This window comes from Saimiri boliviensis, chromosome 17 (genome assembly GCF_048565385.1).
Source record: "Saimiri boliviensis isolate mSaiBol1 chromosome 17, mSaiBol1.pri, whole genome shotgun sequence".
Taxonomy (NCBI): Eukaryota; Metazoa; Chordata; class Mammalia; order Primates; family Cebidae; genus Saimiri; species Saimiri boliviensis.
The window spans coordinates 63,131,479-63,152,169 of record NC_133465.1 but is presented as its reverse complement, the minus strand read 5'-3'; the positions used below and the strand labels follow the sequence as shown (position 1 = coordinate 63,152,169).

The 20,691-nt window shown below is 50.6% G+C and overlaps 1 protein-coding gene across 2 annotated transcripts in view; it reads left to right on the top strand.

Annotated features, from left to right (window-relative positions):
- The window catches only part of SDK2 (sidekick cell adhesion molecule 2), a 317,714-nt gene that overhangs the window by 155,533 nt on the left and 141,490 nt on the right, over window positions 1–20,691 (top strand). For both annotated transcript variants that reach the window (XM_074388917.1, XM_010342476.3), the window contains exon 3: window positions 16,706–16,812. In XM_074388917.1, the coding sequence (XP_074245018.1) occupies window positions 16,706–16,812 (107 nt within the window). The remainder of the gene's footprint in view (window positions 1–16,705; window positions 16,813–20,691) is intronic.

The following is a 20,691-nucleotide window of genomic DNA, read 5'->3' as shown; positions in this document are numbered from 1 at the left end:
TCAGCCACACCTGAAGCTGTGCCACAGACGTAGAGGGTCAGTGCTGACCTTCGGGTAGGGCTGCTAACAGCAGACACTGCAGGGTGACCAGCCCGGCCTCTTTCCATCATCCCTTGACCTGCCAAACACATGATGGGAAACAACCTGGAGACTGTGGCTCGTCCTCCGGCCTTATCAACATCCGCTAATCCCAGAACATCCGGTCTCAGGAAACCCAGAGCCTGGTGAAGCGCAGAGGCGGGACTCAGCGGGATGGGAAGCTCAGGCTGTCTGGGCAGTGCTTGGCAGGGTTCATGCCATCACAACTGGTACCGCCCTCTGAGTGAATGCATCTGATCCACTTACCCCACTCCAATCTTTGTATTAATTAGCTTGACAAAGTCATTCCTGCCCAAAGATGACCAAGTCTTTGTTCCCTTAAGGTCCTTGGGATACGGAGATGCTGATGTTTTGCTCCTCTCTCGCCTCCAGGGAAGTGGCCACTGTTGTGTTGCTGGGTAGCAAACAGGAAATGAATGGACTTGAAGTCAAGCTGGGGAACAGTGCGTTTCTAAGCAGTGTGTGGCGGCAGCAGCAACGTTTTCACCTAAATGCAAGCAACTGCTGGTCCCACAGTACGTGGAGAGAATGGTGTTGCGATTACTGCTGTGGTCATTATTACTGCCAATACCCAGAGCCTAACACGGTGTGTGGCACGCTGTAGGCACTCCAGTATGAGCTGACTGATTCCTAACAGTGGGAAACTGCTAAGGACACATTTGGTGACTGCTTACCGAACGCCAAGCACCATGCTAAGCACTTTGCCGTTGGTTCTGCTATTGTGTGATGGATACGTTTGTAGATACCGCCGTGCTATGCCAAACTGTGCAATAAAAACCCCAGGGCTTATGGCGGAAGTGGAGTGGAGGCAACAACACGCAAAACCTTCATTAGGGACACATTAAAGAAGAAAGGAACTTAATGAAGACGATTGCACAATTTTACACCTATTAAATGGTTAAGAAACACATCACTACTGTAATGCTTTTGGCACTTTGCCTTGGAAAAGGCTCCCAGTTTGCTTGCGAGAGTGAGTGTCAGAAGGGGTGCAGCTTGTAAGTTACTGTTAATTGTTGGAAGAAACGTGGTCAGAAATTGAAAAAAAAAAAAAAAAAGTTGTAGCACCAGGTGTGGGTGGGGAGCGTTTGCTGTGAGCTGAGGACCCCAGAGCCAAATGCAAAAAGTACACAACTGTGCTGCCCACTTCAGCTGGGTACGGTTTTGTGTATTGACTACTGCTTCTTGCAGACAAAACTGTGCATAGCAAATGAAACCCCACAGATGCTCATATCATTCTGTAATATATCAATCACAGCGGAACAAATGTGTGTTTGAAAACAAGCCTTACAGCGAGCTGCCTGAACTTGTATTTTCTATACAACAGCCCTCCTGACTCTGTCCATTATACAGATGGAGTGTCCCAGGTATAACGAGGTTCCGTCCCTTGTCTGGGGTCACGTGCTCAGTGAGTGATAGAGCTGGGACCAGAGCAAAGGGTTGTCTGAGGCCACAGCTGAAGTTCTTAAAGACTGTGACTCAGGCCAGGCACGGTGGCTCACACCTGTAATCCCAGCACTTAGGGAGGCCAAGGCAGGTGGATCACGTGGGGTCGGGAGTTCGAGATCAGCCTGACCAAGATGGAGAAACTCCATCTCTACTAAAAATACAAAATTAGCCAGGTATGGTGGCACATTCCTGTAATCCCCGCTACTTGGAAGGCTGAGGCAGGAGAATTGCTTGAACCCAGGAGGCAGAGGTTGCAGTGAGCTGAGATCTTGCTTTCACTCCAGCCTGGGCAATAGGAGTGAAACTCTGTCTCAAACAAAAAAAGAAAAAAAGACTGTGACTCTTTGGGGCTATGATCAAAGTCATCTCACAGATGGGGAAACTGAGGACTGATGAGGCACGCCCTGACCTCCATCATCACCTAGACCCATGTCCCATTTGAAGTCTTGATTCTGACCTCCCAGCCACACCTGTGGCTCCATCTCACCACTGAGCACCGTAAAGTTTGTGTGCAGGGACTCTCCCTGGGAACACCTTAAATTAGGATTCTGATCAGCAGGTCTGGGGAGGAACCCAAGATTCTGCATTTCTGGCCCACTCCCAGGCGACGCTCCTGTGGCCGGCCCCACACCTCACTGAGAGCGGCAGGGCTATGGAACACATTCTACCTCTTGCCCTGGCCCTCCCACCCAGTCAGTCAGCTCCCTGCTGGCTGAACCTGCTTCCCCAGCCGGTGGACCCGCCCATCACCATCTCAGCTGCCCTCTTGCCAGTGTCTTCAGCCCCCTGGTATTGAAGTCCATCTGTCACAGCTTCCTGGAAGAACCCCAGCCATGGGGCAGCCCAGCTTTCAACCTATCTTGCTCCTTCCATAAGGCTACTGAGCCCCGCTGAAGAAAGCCAGCCACCTGTGTAGACAGCACCTGTACAAACTCAAGGTACTGGCTGGGCATGGTGGCTCTTGCCTGTAATCCCAGCACTTGGGAGGCAGAGGCGGGTGGATCACCTGAAGTCAGGAGTTCGAGACCAGCCTGGCCAACATGGTGAAACCCCTTCTCTACTAAAAATACAAAAATTAGCCAGGCATGGTTGCGCGTGCCTGTAATTCCAGCTACCTGGGAGGCTGAGGCAGAAGAATGGCTTGAATCTGGGAGGCGGAGGTTGCAGTGAGCTGAGATCACGCCATTGCATTCCAGGCTGGGTGACAGAGTGAGACTCCATCTCAAAAAAAGAACAACAACAAAAAAAAACAAAGTCAAGATTCTGCCCTCCCCTGTGCCTTCTCGAATCTTCCCCAGTCAGCTTACTCATCCTCCTCAGCTGCTCTTTCTGACCTCCAGCTCACCGCCCCTCCCTCCACTGTCCCCTTCCCCCAGGAAGTAGGAGCATTGTAAGGAATTCCTTTCTCCCACTTCCTGCCACTCTGTCTCAGTTAACTCTGCCGCGCCAGGCCCCTCCTTCTGCCAGGGACTGCACTCCATTGGATACAGGACCCCGGGACCTTCAGGAACAGACTTCTGGCTCTATCACTTACCCTCTCTTTCTGCCTCCTCATTTTTGTTGTTATTGTTGTTTTGTTTCTTTTTTAAGAGGCAGAGTCTCACTCCATCACCCAGGCTGGAGTGCAGTGGTGCCATCATAGCTCACTGTAGCCTCCAACTCCTGGTCTCAGACAATCCTTCTTCCTCGGCCTCTCAAGGAGCTGGGACTATAGGCACATGCCACCACGCCTGGCTAATTGTTTTATTTTTTGGTAAAGATAGGTTCTCACTATGTTGCCCAGGCTGGTCTCAAACTCCTGGCCATCCCCTCACCTTGGCTTCCCAAAGTGATGGGATTACAGGCGTGAGTCACCAGACTCAGCCGCAATTCCTCTTTCTAATGCTCCCCACCACCAATGTTTAAACCTGCTCAAGTCTCACATCTTTAAAAACCAAAGTCCCTCCTACAGACTTCCTCTGCCCCACATTCCCTTTCTTGGCAGGAGCCACTCTCTTCTTTTTAGCCCACGACCTAGTGTTCTCCAACTATCCACACTCCTCCTCTCCTCGCCAGCTGTGACCACTGAAACTGCTGCCCACTCCAGGCTATCAGGTGTCCCCTCATTCTAGCACCAGTGACACCCTTCCACTGTCCCCTGGCCCCCCAGCACCATTGTACACCATCAGCCCCATCACTTCTTCCCAGTCTGTGGCAAAGACCGAATTGGCCTCCAACCCTTTGGCCTTGACCAACTCCAGCTTCCTCTAGTCTGCAGTCAGAGTGACTTTTGTACACATGTAAACCTGCCTATTTTACACCAGGGGTTGGCAAGCATTTTCTGATCTGGGACAGACAGTGAATGTTTGAGGGTTTGCAGGCCACACAGATTATGGCCATCTTCAACTCTGCCTGTGCAGCAGGAGAGTAGACGCAGATGCTGCATCCACAAATGCGCATGGCTGTGTCCCAGTAAAACTATTTATGGATGCAGAAATTTGAATTTCATATAATTTTCACCTGACATGAAACATTACTCTTCTTTCGATGTTACATTTCACTAAAAATGTGTGAATTTTTTTCTTCCTGGTACACCTATTGCAGAGGCTGTGGCTGTAGATTTGGCCCATAGGCTGTAGTTTGCTAACCTCTGTTTTATAGCCCTGGTTAATACCCTCAACATATTTTCACTCTCCCAAGGAAAATGCCCAAACTCCTTAGACTGGCCCATAAGACGCAGTGGAGACTGGCCCAACCATGAGTCCAGTTTCCCTGCTATCCCAACCAGGCTCCTTCTCGGGCCAATGCCACAGTCGATGTCTCAGGAATCTCTGTCTCTGACATCTACTCATCATGCCTGGCACTCTTCAACCATCCTTGCCTTCCCCTCAGGATCCGCACTGGACAGCACCTTCTCGTTCCCTGGCATTGGCCCCTAAGGCTCCATCAGCACCTGCACTTACCTGAGCCTTCCTGCCCTCAGGAAGGAGGTGGAGAGGCCCAGCCCTCACCTTTCCCCACATGCACATCCTCCCAAGTCCCACCCATCTCTCAGTCACCCCGCGGCTCAAGCCTCAGCTGTTATGGTTTGAATTGTGTCTCCTCCAAAAAAACATGTTGGTGTCCTAACTCCTAGTGCCTCAGGATGTGACCTTATTTGGAAATAAGGTCATTGCAGAGGTAATTAGTTCAGATGAGGTCATACCAGACTGGGGTGGTCCCTAAATCCAATATGATCCAATTTGTTTTAATTTGGTGTCTTTTAAGAAGACAAAGAGAGGCTAGGCACAGTGGCTCACATCTGTAATCCCGGCACTTGGGGAGGCCAAAGAGGGGATGATTTGAGCCCGGGAGTTCAAGACCAGCCTGGACAACATAGTGAGATCCCATCTCTATTAAGAAAGAAAAGCAGGGGAGGAGAGAAACCTAGAGAAGAGTGAAGGCAGAGGCAGAGATTGGGATGATGTGGCTATAAGCCAAGGAATACCTGGGGCCTCCAGAGCTGGAGGAGGCAGGAAGGATTCTCCCTGGGAGCCTTCATTTGGAGGAGGCATGGTGCTGCTGAGCTTGTCTCAGACTCCTGGCGGCCAGGGCTGTGGGAGAAGAAACTTCTGTTGTCTTAAGCCACCCAGGTCATGGTGCTTTGTGACAGCAGCCTTGAGAAACAAATATTCCCCTGGATGCCCCAGTGTCCTGATTCCACCAAACAAGTGGGGCCTTTTGCATCTGGGAACCCGCTCACTGTGAGGGAAGAGGGTCCTCAGCCAGCACCGCCAAGCATTCAGCAGGTCTGATTAGGAGGCTGCTTCTCCCAGTTTGAGAAGCCACTGAGTCTCCCCTGCACACCTGGGAGGCTGGAGAGGGCTTGGAGAGGCGGATCCGTGCGGCTGCTCTGGCTGGCGACCATGATCGGGCCATGGAGCCTCAGCGCCTTGGTTCCTTGAGGCCCGCTTTCCATGCAGCCTCTTTTTCAGCTTGTTTTAATTTGGTTTCTTTCTGATCCACCTTGGCATGAAAAGAATCATAAAGAATTTCAGCCGGGTGCCAGGAGCCCGGGACAAAGGAGTCCTCCGCAGCCCCAGGAGTGGAAGCCAGGTGGTGAGGTTTTCCTCCCTGAGCCGGAGGAGCAGGGAGCAGTGAGGAAATTCTAAAGTACAATTGTAATCGAGGTGAGAGGAGGTGCTCTCTCATCTTGTTTTTCTGTTTTCTTGTTTTTTTAAAAAAATAAAATAACCATACCGCCTCCTCCAAATCTCAGCATTTCTTTTTATCCAGCCATTTAAACAGAAATCTGAGTTTTAACTCCTTATACCCTGGACAGGGCTTGTCTTTTCTGGTTCTTCATTCCTTCCTGCTCCTAGTAATACAATGTTCTGTCCAGCTGGGTGCAGTGGCTCATGCCTGTAATCCCAGCACTTTGGGAAGTCTTGGCAGGTGGATCACTTAAGGTCAGGAGTTCGAGACCAGCCTGGCCAATATGGTGAAACCCCAACTCTACTAAAAACAAAAATACAAAAATTAGCCAGGTGTGGTGGCACACGTGTCTGTCGTCCCAGCTACTCGGAAGGGTGAGGCAGGAGAATTGCTTGAACCCGGCAGGCGGAGGCTGCAGTGAGATGAGATCATGCCACTGCACTCTAGCCTGGGCAACAGAATGAGACGCCACCTCAAAAAAAAAAAAAAAAGGTCTGTCCTGTGTTATTGTTCACGGTGCAAAGCTGCCTGTGGGTCTCCCTACCCTCCTCCCGTCTGTGCAGAGGCTCCCTCCCAGCTGAGCTCAGACACAGCTCCTGCATCAAGGCAAGGTCGGAGCAGCTCCCCAGAAGAACTTCTTTCTGGGGTTTGAAGCAAGAACAAGCAGAGAAACCTACCCCAGAGCAGTCCCAAGGGCCCCAGGACAGGGCAGGGCAGCAGGTATAGGGCAGGGACATGAATGGGGTCACAGGGGTCTGAAAGGGAGTCTCACTTTGCTGCCTCCTAGCTGGGTGACTTCAGGCCACATGCTCAACCTCTCTGAGCCCAAGTCCCCTGGCTGTAACATGGGAAGAGGAGTCTCTTCCCCGGTAGTTGACCTGGGAATGCACCAAATAGCCTGTATCACGTGTTTGGCTCACAACCTGATGCTGCTTTTGTGGCTGTTACTGAGAAAGGGGTCCCTGCTTATTTTCTCATGCAGTGGGAGTCCCACCGACCCAGGAGGAGTGGCCGTCTTGGGCCCCCAGCCCTGCCTAGCCCCATCTCACCTCGCTGGCTCCCCCAGCTCTCTCCTCTGCTTTCTCATCCAGCCAGACCTCTATGGGGACCTCTGGGCTGATGGATCACAGTTTAATGAAGTCCTTATCCTTGTTCATTGAGAGCATTTAATTGGCCCAGAAGGTCACAGGGCCGACAGACGCCCTCTCCAGCCATCACAAGCCAGGGCTGTCGCCGTGATAGCAGCCCCCAGCTCGATAACACTGCTATCCTCTCATTGACTCCAGGGCTAGGGGATCAATCGGAGCCTCACAGGCTCTTCCGGCAAAGCGGCAGAGGCTCAGGGGTGGCAGGAAGGCCTGGGCAGGCCCTGAGACACCTCCTCGCCTTATGAAGCAAACCGCCCAGCAGCAGGTGGTTGTGCAAGCCCCAGGCTGTGCCCCTGCTGAGCAGCCGCCTTCAGGCACATCTGTATCCAGCCCTGCTCAGCCTTATTCGGAACCAGAACCAATAGGAGATAGACCTTCTTTTTTTTTTTTTTTTGAGCCAGAGTCTCACTTTGCCGTGCAGGCTGGAGTGCAGTGGTATGATCTTGGCTCACCGAAACCTCCACCTCCCAGGTTCAAAAGATTCTCCTGCCTCATCCCCCAAGTAGCTGAGATTACAGGTATATGCCACCACACCCAGCTAATTTTTGTATTTGTAGTAGAGATGGGGTTTTACCGTGTTGGCCAGGCTGGTCTCCAGCTCTTGACCTCAGGTGATCCTCCAGCCTCGGCCTCCCAAAGTGCTGGGATTACAGAAATGAGCCACTGCGCCCCACCCATCTCCCGTATTCTACAGTCAGTGTATTAGTCGGGGTTCTGCAGAGAAGCAGAGCCAGCAGGAGACAGACAGATGCACGAGGTTCGTTATGGGTTTTTGGCTCGTGTGGTTATGGAGGCCGACCAACCATACGAACTGCCGCCGGCAAACTGGAGACGCAAGAAAGCCAGAGCTGTCATTCAGTCTGGACCCAAAGGCCCAGAAACTGAGAGCCCCTGAGTCAAAGTCCTAGCGTCTGAAGGCCAGAAACCAGGAGTCCCGGTGTCCAAGGGCAGAAGACGGGCGTCTCCTCCCAGGACAGCACATTCCTCCTTCGTCCGCCTTTTTGTGCCATCGGAGCCGTCGGCGGACCGGATGCTGCCCTCCCGCATCGGTGAGGGCTCCAGCTATGTCCTACGAGGGAGGAGACCTTTCACTGCTCTGTCTTTGTCTCCTGTCTCTTTGTCTCTCTCTTTCTGTGTCTCTGTTTCTCTGTGTCTGTCTCCCTGTCTCTCTCTTTCTCTTCTTTACTCCATCTGCTGATCCAAATACTGATTTCCTCTAGAAACACCCGCAGAAACACACCCAGACCACCCTTTACCAGCTGTCTGGGCAGGCATCCCTCAGCCCAGCAAGTTGACGCCTAAAATTAACCGTCTCATCAGAGTCAGGAGTTCCTCCCTATTCTGCCCACTTCGGGTACCCCCCTCCACCTTTCGGTCCCCTAGAAAGCAGGGGGAACACACTGTGCCCAAGCCCCCCCTCCTCCAAGGGACACAGAATCCTTCCCTATCCCAGTGTCTGTCCTCTGGGAAGGGACAAGTCTGGAGCCCTCCCCCGCCTTCTGGAAGCCCGTGCTCAGCTCACCTGGGCTTGCCTGTCCCCTACCCAGCGCCTGCTCCAGAACCAATTCTGCATCTTCCCCCAACCCTTCCCCTCCGGAGGCTACTGCCTCCCCTTCAAAAGGCAACCCCCCAGCCCCCCAGCCCCCCAGCCAGGAGCACAGCAGCCTTCCCCAAGCACCATCCACAGAACAGGCTGTGCCTGTCACCAACTCTCACCAAAGATGTGGGAGGGGAATTACAGCACAGGACGGAAACCGCTGAAAATAGCAAGACAGACATTGCCGTTCCTGAGGTGCCCTACCAGTCCTCACCGCGGGGTGCAGCTGACATCACCCTCCCTGGCCAGCCTGCTGCCACTACCTAGCCTCTGGCTGTGTCCTACGTGGGGAGAGGGCTTTACCTCTCTGTCTCTGTCCCTGTCTCTCTTTGTCTCTTTCTCTGTTTCTCTCTGTGTCTCTCTCCATCTCAATCTCCCTGTCTCTCTCTCTCTCTTTCTTTCTCCCTAGGTCTTTCTTTCTGTCTGTCTCTCTGACTCTCTGTCTCTCTGTGACACTTTGGGAAGCTGAGGTAAGGCAGATCACCTGAGGTCAGGAGTTCGAGACCAGCCTGGCCAGCATGGCAAAACCCCGTCTCTACTAAAAGTACAAAAATCCACCGGACATTGTGGCACGCGCCTGTAATCCCAGCTACTTGGGAGGCTGGGGTAGGAGAATTGCTTGAACCCAGGAGACTGAAGTTGCAGTGAGCCGAGATCATGCCGTTGCACTCTAGCCTGGGCAACAGAGCAAGACTCTATCTCAAAAATTAATTGATTTATTAAACTAAAAAAATAAAATTACAGCAAGGTGATAAAAAAAAATATAAAGTCCTTAGAACAGTGACACTTATAATAATAATAGTTCTTATGTTTATTGCATGATGGTGTATTATTATTATTTATTACCTGGGTCATGTTCTTTTCCCTTCTAATTGCCCTGACCAGAGTTTTGCCTGATTTCCTGAAGAACCTTTGCAAAAGTGAACCCACAAATATGGAGTCAGTCCTTTTCTAGCAGACCACCAGCCCCGTGGCCAGGTCCTCAAGCTCTACCGGTGTCTTCCTGCTGCAGGAACGGGCCCAGTGTGTGCTCACAAGTGTCAGAGGACACCCCCCCCCACACACACACACACACGGGCATGCACATGTTCAGCCCTTGCTGCCTCTCCTGCAGGCTGCTCAAAAGCCCATGGAGAGAGGGAAGGAACCCTAGGTTCCCCAACTCAGCTGCCCACTGCTGTCCTTAGAACCTATGTTGGCCTCAGCCATCTGGGGTGACACCTGCGGGCAGCAGGCACACAGGGTCCCCTGACCCCCAGTGGATACAGTGACCCAGCTGAGCACAGTTCACTTGAGGAGAGGAGTCCTTGTCCAAGCCTGTGTGTGTACCACAGTGTATTCATATCGGTGTGTGCGCAGATGAGTGTACACGGTTAGTATGGGTTTGCATGGGGTGGATCGCCTGAGCTTGCCAGTGTGTACACAGCGCAGCGTGCATGAATGTGCATGGGCACCATGGGTGGGTGTGCACAGGTGTGCTCCATGTATGTGCACAAGTGTGCACGTGTGCACTCACACACCCCCTCCCCGTGTGAGCATCACCGCGTGCGTCTCTGGGCGTCTGATTTATTAACGAGGACAATACAAGGAGAGTGTGCCTATTATTTCTGGTGTCCGCATCAGCTGCTGACAGCTTCGTGGAATTGAAATATCTTATTTAATGCGAGTAAGAATCATTTTAAATATCAACTGTGACACTCAAGGACTCGAACCAAAAAGGGCACTGTGTGTTTCCTCATGTGCTGGAGAAGATGCCACATTTGTTAGGCAGTTTTTTTTCTCCCCTGCTCCTCTCTTGTCTCTAAAATTCCAATTATCTGTCCCGGCTCTTCCTCCCACTGTCGTCTTGTGCCCTCCATCCTGAGCTCATCTCTTCATCTTGGAAGAGTGGACTGAGCCACAGAGGCCCTGCAGGACACTCTGTGACGGGCATGACGGGAATGACGGGAATGGCTGTGGGTTCTTGGTGCTCTTCCTTCACTGCCCTCTCTCCGCCCCCAGCCCCAAGCCCCGCCCCCAAGTTGGTCTCTCCACCACCTGCTCCTTTTGACCATTGAACTGGGACAAAGCAAATCTTCCTCCACCCAAAAGATTCCTCAATACTCTGCAGCTGTCAAATAGCCCGAGGAAGCTCCACACACAGCTATGGAAAGATTTTTGAGATATATTGTCATTTGCACAAAGCAGGGAGCAGAACTGTGCCTCTAGGAGGCTGTGTCTCCTGTTTATAATGGGGAAGGATTCTAAATGTGTATTGGCTTGTATTTGCATAAAGAGGTTCTGAAAAGATACTCCGGAAACTAATGACAGTCATTTCCTGCCTGTGAGTGTTGGGGTCAGGATGACAGGGCAGCAAGGTGGCAGGGGGACAAGGGTGGGAGAGGGTGGGAGAGACGTTTTGCTGTGGACTTTTTTTCTTTGAATTTTGAATTGTAAACATATTTCCTATCATAAATAAATCAAGAGCGGTCCTTTGAAGGGAACTAGTGGTGGGTGAATCCTAGTGTGCGCTAGCTCCAGAGGCCACACCCCTGCAGCTCTTCCTTGCTGAGTGGAAAGTGAGGTTGCAGATCACCCAGCCTCTGCCACTGTCCCTCATCCCTGGAGGAGCCAGGTTCCTGCTCTTCCAGCTCGAGGAGGCACGTGGAGATGACTGAGAGGTTGCGGGGTCAGAAGCCAAGGAATGTGCCAGGCAGGTGACTCCGTGCTCCCCTGGTCCTTGGCTGAAGCCCCTAGAGGATCCCCACTCCAGGGGGAAGACCCCTGCCATACCCTCTTATTCCTTCTCTCTGAGCCTCCCCACCAATGACTCTTACATTTGCCCTCTCACTGGACAAGCGTTTGCGGAGTCATTTGTACCCACTCTGGATGCTCACATCAAAGACGGCCACCATTATTCCCATTTTACATGTAGCGAAACTGAGGCTTGCAAGGCTCCATAACTTGACTGAGCCACACATCTAAGAAAGAATCGAAGTGGAAGTCAAGCCTACGTGCCCCTGACGTGGAAGTCCTGGTGCCTTCTCCAATACTGCACTTCCTCTTGGGTGGGCCAGGCGTGCACCCTTCAGCTCCGGCCCAGCTGCTCCTCCAGGAGCCATTTCACCCACCTCCCCACTCCCGGGGTGACCTGGATGGGATTGGATTCAGGCAGTTCCCTGCCGGGCTGGCAGCTGCAGCTGAGTGGGACAGGCAGACTGTGGGCTGAGTGTGTCCTGGTGGTCCAGGAGGGAGCACCATGGGGATAATGAGTGCCGTTACTGTCATCATCGGAGATGCTCACAGTGCGCTGGACGCGCAAGCCGAGAAGCTGGCCAGATGCCTCTTCCACCCGCCTGGGAGGCAGGGAGACAAGAGCTGCAATTTGGGTGGAGTGAAGTGGGTTTCCCTGGGAGGAAAGGCAGTGGGCGGAACTGTTACTTTAAATAATGTTGCCTACAAGCCAGAAATAGGTCTCCCAGGCAGGGAGCACCTAGAGACAGCCCAAAGAGACAGAGGCAGGAGGAGCGGGAGAGAGGCTGTGTCTGCGCTGCGGGGGCAGGGAATACCTGCCCTCAACCGCAGAGGGGGACAGAGGGATGCCTGGGGGTGGGGGATGGGCCAGCAGCCCTGGGCCTTCCTCCTGACCCTAATGAGGCCCTAACTGGGACCTGGGAGTTCCTGGCTGAAGCAAATAGACAAGTCCTCGCTACTTGGAAGGCTGAGGCAGGAGGATTGCTTGAGCCCAGGAGTTTGAAGTTACAGTGAGCTAGGATCTCGCCATTGCACTCCAGCCTGGGTGACAAAAGGAGCCCCTGTCTCTAAAAAATAAAAATAATAAAATAAAAAAGGAATGGACTTTTATTAAAGTTTAAATTTCACCACGCTTCACTGACATCAGCAAACAAATCCAGATCCAATGAGCCCCTGGTGCCTTTTTTTATAATGTATGCTTAAATTATGTACACAATGTGCATCATTTTATTTTATTTTTAAAATAAAAGCAAGCTATGCATACAATAAAGAAAATTCTGATGGCATAGAAAGACATAAAATCAAAAAATAGAAGTTTCCTCCCTCCCCATACTGGGTACCTCTCCCAAAAGGGAGATAACACATTCTGGAGTATCTGTCTTGAAAAAATTGTGTGCCTTTTCCAGTGTGTTTGTGTGGTTTTAAGTGTGTTTGTGCTTATGTATTTGTACACACACATACACAGAAATATATGTACTATTTCAATTTACCCAAATGACGTCATAGCAAATAGTATCATGTCTTCACACTATTCTTTGACTTCTTTTTCACATTTTTGCAACGAATTTAATTTTTTTTTTTTTTTTTTTTTTTGAGATGGAGTCTTTGTCGCCGAGGCTGGAGTGCAGTGGTGCAATCTCAGCTCACTGCAACCTCTGCCTCCTGGGTTCAAGCGATTCTCCTGCCTCAACCCCCTGAGTGTCTGGGATGACAGGTGTGCACCACCATGCCCAGCTAATTTTTGTGTTTATTTTTGTATTTTTCGTAGAAACGGGGTTTCACCATGCTGGCCATGCTGGTCTTGAACTCCTAACCTCAAGTGATCCGCCCACCTCGGCCTCCCAAAGTGCGGGGATTTTTATTGGAGCAGTTTGCATGATGGAAAATATTAAGGGTTTGGTAGCCTGTATCAAAGAACAACCACCAATAAGAATATATTATTCTCGCCCCAACAGTCCACGTATGAGATTGTTTAGCATCTTGCTACCTCGTGCTTTTATTCACAAAACTTCCCCTCCTCCCCAGCTCTGACTTTCTTTCCATGCCCTGTGTGTCTTGGAGACCTTCCTACTTCCTCCCATACATGTGTTCATTCTGTGGCTGCCGCATGATTTATTGATCCAATTCCATTTTGATGGACATTTAGTTTGCTCCTAGCTTTTGTGTATCTCTGCGATGACAAGCAAATGCTACAGTGAATATCCTTGCACATTTTTTTTTTTTTTGCCACATAGTTGCTAGCATATCTAAAAGGTCAGCTCACTGGGTGCAGTAGCTCACACCTGTAATCCCAGCACTTTGGGATGCCGAGGCCGGTGGATCATGAGGTCAAGAGATCGAGACCAGCCTGGCCAACATGATGAAACCCCATCTCTACTTTAAAAAAAATAAAATTAGCCGGGCGTGGTGGCAGATGCCTATAATCCCAGCTACTTGGGAAGTTGAGGCAGGAGAATCGCTTGAACCTGTTGGGTGGAGGTTTGCAGTGAGCCAAGATTGCGCCACTGCACTTCAGCCTGAGCGAAGGAGTGAGACTCCATCTCAAAAAAAATTATAAATAAATAAATAAAAGGCCAGCTCCCAGAGCACAACCTCTGAGTCAAAAAGCTGGCATATTCTAACTTCCATAGATTTTTTCCCCCAAAGGCTGGACCAATTTCCAGTATCACCCACAGCCCTATGGGTACAGCTTCCCCACCCCCTCATTTCTGACTCCACTGGGTTTGACCACACCTGAAACTCTTTGACTATCTGCCAGGCAAACATGGTCTTATCGTCTTGAATTGAATTTCTTTAACTATGACGGAAGTTGAGCATCTTTTCATGAGTTTATCAGCCATTTCTATTTCTTTTCCTCTCTCCAGTGCTTTTTAATAATATCTGATTTCATTTCCAAAGGCAGAGAGCTTTTCCAGCCCACCTCTTCTTCCATCTCCCCTCTATGGTCACCCCATCACTTTAAAGACCAAGTCAGTTTCTCCATAGCAGCCTCCCTGCGCCTTGGGAGAGATGGGCAGCAAGCAGGAGAGAGGGCTGAGGGTGGATTTGAAGATGAGGTAAAAGGAGGAAGAGAGATTTGCTAGAGCTCAGGCACTGCTGTCTCCCTGCCATCACGCTGCGCACAGTAGCAAGAGACAGATAAGAGCTGCAGCCGGTGGCGGAGATAAGGGGCTTGGGCAGCCAGAAAGTTCTGGAAAATGCTGCAGAGCCAGAGCAAACTTGGCACGTGGCCAGCTTGAGTCAGGCCAGCACAGACCCAGAATGGAGGGTGGGGCCCTAGGGATGTGACCTCAGCTTCACAGCCAGGCTTGGAGTCTGAAAGGCTCTGTTGGACTTCGCCTCTTACAGTGTGTGAAACTTACAGGTTACTGACAAGGTATTTCTGAGACTTAACTTCTCCATTTCTAGAAGGAAGGTGCCAGCAGGGTTGGTGTGGAGATTAAGTCACAGGTTCTCAAATGCTGACCCGTGACAGTTTACAACTGTCCTCATAAAAATCAGGCTAGGGTCAATGAGCTTTGTGTAAAATTTAAGTTTGAAAATGTGTTTAAAATTGGCTGGGTGCAGTGGCTTACGCCTGTAATCCTAGCACTTCAGGAGGCAGAGGTAGGAGGATCGCTTGAGCCCAGGAATTCAAGACCAGCCTGGGCAACATAGGAAGACCCCCATCTCTTTTTTCAAAAAGTTTTTTTTTTTTAATATAAGAAAGAAAAAAAAGTTTAAAAAATGCCTTTATGCTGCGATTAGGGTTTCGGGGTTTTTTGGGGTTTTTTTTTGCCATCTCAGAAATGTCCTTTTTAAATTAAATGCTGACCATTTCTATTTATTTTTCTCTCCTGGCACTTTTTAATATTATCCTTTTGAAGGTTTGTTGTTGTTGTTGCCTGATCGTCTGTTTGCATTCTGGTTGGTTGGTTTTAATAATCCTGGTGAAGGAAGAAGTTCACAGTCCCATGTTGATCCCACATTTTTCAGTGTTACTGGTTCACGATACTTAATAGTCTGGGAACTGCTGTGTGAAATGAGGAAATCTATGAAAAGTACTTAATACAGTGTCTGAGGCAGAGATGGTGCTCTGAAAGTGATGGTTATCGTTTCATCCCTGGGAAGATGAAGACAACAGGCCCTAGCCAGATCTCATGTGTTAATAAAACAAAACTGGCACCTCCCCAGAATAAGGCTGCTGCATCCCAGGGTTGGCACACCTAGGGATACCCTAGGGGCAGGCGTCAAGGAACCTGTCCATCAGGTCAGCTGAGCACACCCTAGGATACCCAAGAATTGGTGAGAGATATCTTAGGATATCCCTTCTTCCTCTGAGCTTCCTGTGGGACCATTACCTAGGGATGGGAAAGGTGGTCACCTTGGTTGAACCAAGGGAACTAGCCCCTGGTCCCTGGTCCCCTCCATCCACTCATGTCCCACTGTCAGGAGCTCCTCTGACTGACCTGCCTCCTCCTCACCTCTCAGCTAGGTGAGTACACATACACCTGCTCCCAGCCACCTGTCCCCCAATGCCAGTCTGCTGCTCTGCAGGTAACGAGTGTTCCTGGAGCAGGCTTTCAAGGGTCAGCCTGGAGTCCTGTATCCTGTCCCCAGAGCCCACGGAAGAGTGGCCTGTCTCATTCAGAAGGCTTTGCCCACCCCCACCAACCCCAAAAGCCGCAATGGAGCTGTGTTAGTCTGTTTTCATGTTGCTGACTAAGACATTCCTGAGACTGGGCAATTTACAAAAGAAAGAGGTTTAATAGACTCACAGTCTCGTGTGGCTGGGGAGCCCTCACAATCGTGGCAGAAGGCAAGGAGGAGCAAGTCACGCCTTACATGGACAGCAGCAGACAAAGAGAGAGAGCTTTGCAGGGAAATTCCCTTACAAAACCATCAGATCACGTGAGAACAGCTTGGGAAAGACCCACTCCCATCATTCAGTTATCTCGCACTGGGTCCCTCCCACAACACTTGGGAATTATGGGAGCTACAAGATGAGATTTGGGTGGGGACACAGAGCCATACCATATCAGGAGCTGTATGTAATTTTAAGGAAGGAATGACACTGAGCATTTGGGGGAATATGTAAATTTCTTTGTCACCTCCATCCATTTCAACTAATATTTATAGCACAGTTCTTTGCAAGGACAAAAAAAACAAATGTCCCCACCTTTCTCAGTCATTTGAATCACAGGTCAGGGAGAACAGCTGCTTCCAACAGAGCTGACACAGCCCCAAGGTCAGGGTAAAGGATTTGGGCACAGCACCTTCTGTGCTTGGAGAAGTACAGGCTAATTCCTGGGCAGCTGAGCGAAAGCCTCGTTGGCTTTGGGAGGATCCCTGCTATTCATTGATAAAGATCTTTCTGTGATCCTATGACATGGCCAGAGAGTCAAGAGTTCCCTGGAACTTTTATTCCAATACAAAGTGACCCAGTGACCTCTGACCTCTAAGCCCAGTGTGACCTCTGTACCCCTGCAGCTGCCTGACTTGCTCACTGGCTGTCTCATCTGTCCTGTAGGTACATGATCACAAGCCTGGACCGCACCCACGCTGGCTTCTACCGTTGCATTGTGCGGAACCGGATGGGGGCCCTGCTGCAGCGGCAGACTGAAGTCCAGGTGGCCTGTGAGTACAACAGGGACCCAGAGGCACATGGGGGGACTATGCTGCTCGGGTGGCACCCACCAGACACACCCTGGGCAGAGCCAAATCCTGTCGTGGCCATCAGCACCTACTGAGTGCTAGTGGTGTCGCTTCCAGCCAGCGAGCTCGTTTTACAGTTGGTAGAAGCAAGGCCCACAGAGGTAGCAGGCCCTCTCCAAGGTCACACAGCTGTTAAGTCCCATGCACATCTGCTGAATCTGTGACCCCATGACATGTCCCGAGAGTCAAGAGCTCCCTGGTGCTTTTCATTCATTCCAGATGGGGGTGGCCTCGTCTGTGTCCTTTAAATGGGACCAGCTGATTTGTGTTCCAAAAAGGGTCTTGCACCTGCTTCGAGTGCCTCCTCTGTGGTCCACCTCACACCTGGGAAGGGGCGTCTTTAGAATGGCCACCTGAGCTTCTCCAGCTACAACAGTCTTCTTGGCAGACTTTCCAGGCCTCCATGACTTTTCTTTTCCTTTCATTCTTTTTGCGGCGGAGTCTTGCTCTGTCATCCAGGCTGGAGCGCGGTGCTGCAGTCTTGGCTCACTGCGACCTCCTCGTTCAAGCGATTCTCCTGCTTTAGCCTTCCACGTAACTGGGATTATAGGCAGGTGCCACCACACCCAGCTAATTTTTTGTGTGTTTTTAGTAGAGATGGGGTTTCACCATGTTGGCCAGGCTGGCCTCAAGCTCCTGACTTTGAGTGATCTGCCCACCTCAGCCTCCCACAGTGCTGGGATTACAGGCGTGAGCCACTGCGCCAGCCATGACTTTTATTCTCTGTCCTCCAACTTCCTCAGCCCTGGAGTGATAACAGCCTGGGGGTCCCCATGATCTTCCAGCGGTTCTGGGAGGTGCCTCCTGGTGAGCACTGAAGCACTCAGAGGGAGAGGAGAATGGGGACTGGATCAGGGTTCCCAGGGAGGCTGGGCGGGCAGAGAGTGAAGTGGGAGGCCCTCACCAAGGCTTTTGGGGTAACAGCCTTCTCCCGAGTGCTGCCAATTCCAGAAGATCTCCCTCTGATGAGGAAAGGAAGACAGCTTCAGAAGAACCCCAGGGCATCTCAGGGCCAGGGTCCTAGAGTGCCAGGTGACACTCTTCCCCCAAGACCCAGTGTCCCCTTCCCAGCCCTGACCCTCTTCCTAAAATATCTGCTGTCTTCTAGAAATGAGGCACATGATGAGCTGTTTCATTCTGGGTTTCCTTAGGAGAAGCCCTAAGTTGTACCGTGGGACATGAGAGGGTGGCCATCCTTAGAGAGGCCTGAATTTTTTTTTTTTTTTTTTCCTGAGATGGAGTCTCACTCTGTTGCCCAAGCTGGAGTGCAGTGGCATGATCTCAGCTCACTACAACCTCCACCTCCCGGGTTCAAGCAATTCTCCTGCCTGCCTTAGCCTCCCAAGTAGCTGGGACTACAGGTGTGCCACCATGCCCGGCTAATTTTTGGGGGGTTATTTTTTTTGTTTGTTTGGTTTTTTTTTTAGTAGAGATAGGGTTTCACCGCATTAGCCAGGATAGTCTTGATCTCCTGACCTCGTGATCTGCCCGCCTCGGCCTCCCAAAGTGCCGGGATTTCAGGCATGAGCCAAAGGCACCCTCTCATCTGGAGCCCATGGGGGCATGCTCCTAAGTTAGCACAGGAGAGAGCTTGCTACTTGAAGAGAAGTGCAGGAGAGAAATCTAAAAGAAAATCTCGAGTGAAGCAAAGAGTGTTTATGATAATTATGGAAAACAACCGTAATCAAAAGTGGAGAATGGATTGTCCCCATAAATCAGCACTAACGGCAACTCGACTTACTCCAAGGAGCAGAAAAAGCCCTGAATTAAAATGATGGATCTCAGGCAGCTGTCAGCCGGCTGGAGGACTCCCTGGGAGCTTCATCTAGTCAGTGCTGAGAGTCCAGAGGGCAGGGGGAAGCTGTGTCTGGGCCCCTAGAGAGACTGCATGTGTGTGTGTGCACGAGTGTGTGCAAATGTGTGTGCATGGGTGTGTGCAAATGTATGTGTGGGGGTTGGTTGGCCTTTTTGTTCACGTGTGTCTGGGAGAGAACGAGTGTGTATATGTGCCGGTGTGTGTGTGTGTGCGTTTGCATGAATGCATTCGTGCTTGGGTGTATTTATCTGTTACCAGTCTGCCTTTCACCTGTGTATCGGAAAGAACGTGCGTGTTGTAAGCCTGAGTGTGAATGCACATGTATGCCCTTGCATTGCATGTTTATATGTGCAGACAATCAAGTATGTGCAAGTATGTGCACATACATGTATTGGTTATGTGTTCAGATGTGCGTGTCTGGAGTAATTTGCCTCTTTGCTCATGTGCGTGTATGTGTATGTGTGTATGTATGTGTGTATATGTGTGTATGTGTGTATGTGTACGTGTATGTGTGTATATGTGTGTGTATGTGTGTATGTGTATGCATGTGTGTATATATGTGTGTATGTGTGTGTGTATGCATGTGTGTATGTGTGTGTATGTGTGTATGTGTGTGTATGTATGTGTATGTGTGTATGTGTATGTGTGTATGTGTATGTGCATGTATGTGTATGTGTGTATATGTGTGTATGTGTATGTGTGTATGTGTGTATGTGTGTGCGTGTGTGTATGCATGTGTGTATGTGTGTATATGTATGTGTATGTGTGTGTATGTGTGTGTATGTGTATGTGTTTAGGTATGTGTGTGTTTGTGTGTATGTATGTATGTGTATGTGTGTATATGTGTGTGTATGCATGTGTGTATGTGTATGTGTGTATATGTATATGTGTGTATGTGTGTATGTGTGTGTGTTTGTGTGTATGTATGTATGTGTATGTGTGTGTATATGTGTGTGTATGCGTGTGTATGTGTATGTGTGTATGCATGTGTGTGTATGTGTATATGTGTGTATATGTGTGTATGTATATGTGTATGTGCGTATGTATGTGTGTGTATGTGTATGCATGTGTGTATGTGTGTATGTGTGTGTATGTGTGTGTATGCATGTGTGTGTATGTGTATATGTGTATGTGTGTATGCATGTGTGTGTGTGTATGTGTATATGTGTGTATGTGTATGTGTGTGTGTGTATGTGTGTGTGCGCATTTGCAAATGCCACCCAGGATGCCATATAGTCCAGGCTATGGGATGGGGTAGGTGGCAAGTTCCAAGCCCTTGGGTCACAGGAGACAGGAGAAACTTTCTGCAGTTAAGAGCCCCTGAGATGAAATGGCAGCCGCCTCCCCTGGGTTGGTTCTGCTGATCGAAAAGAGAGAGGAAGGGAGGTCGGTGTTTCTGTGGCTGAAATGCTTCTGTCCTTGACTGCGATAGAAATCTCTGAGCCCTGACTCAGCTCCTTGACCCCGCTCCTAATGCAAACTCCTTCCCACATACACACAAACCCAGAGTGGGGGGAAACTCCCTCCATACCAGGCCACACACATGTGTGGTCCCTTCCCCCGGACCCACAGGTGTCCTCCCCCTTCACACTGCAGGAGGGGAGTAACCAGGCCCATCTGCAGGGTGAGCAAGCAAGGTGCACAGGACAAAGGTTCTGGCATTTCCTGGGTGCTGCAGAGAAGGGCCCTGCGCCCCAGGGCCCTTCCAGGCCATGAGAAGCAGATGGAAAGGGGACTTGTGCTGCCTGACCCCTTAACCTCTGCCCAGGCACAGCCCCTGGGGATGGGGTACCCCATACTGTGGGTTCTGAGGGCCCTGGACCACGCTGGGTGATGCTGGAAGTGATGACTCTCAGTGGTGTGACATTGAGAGTCACTCTCAGGGGGCTTGGATCCAGAGGGAGCTTCTGAGATCCAGGGTGACAGTGAAAGGGCTTACAGTGTTGGCAGGCTAGGGGCTCGTCACGATGGCAGCCAGTATAATT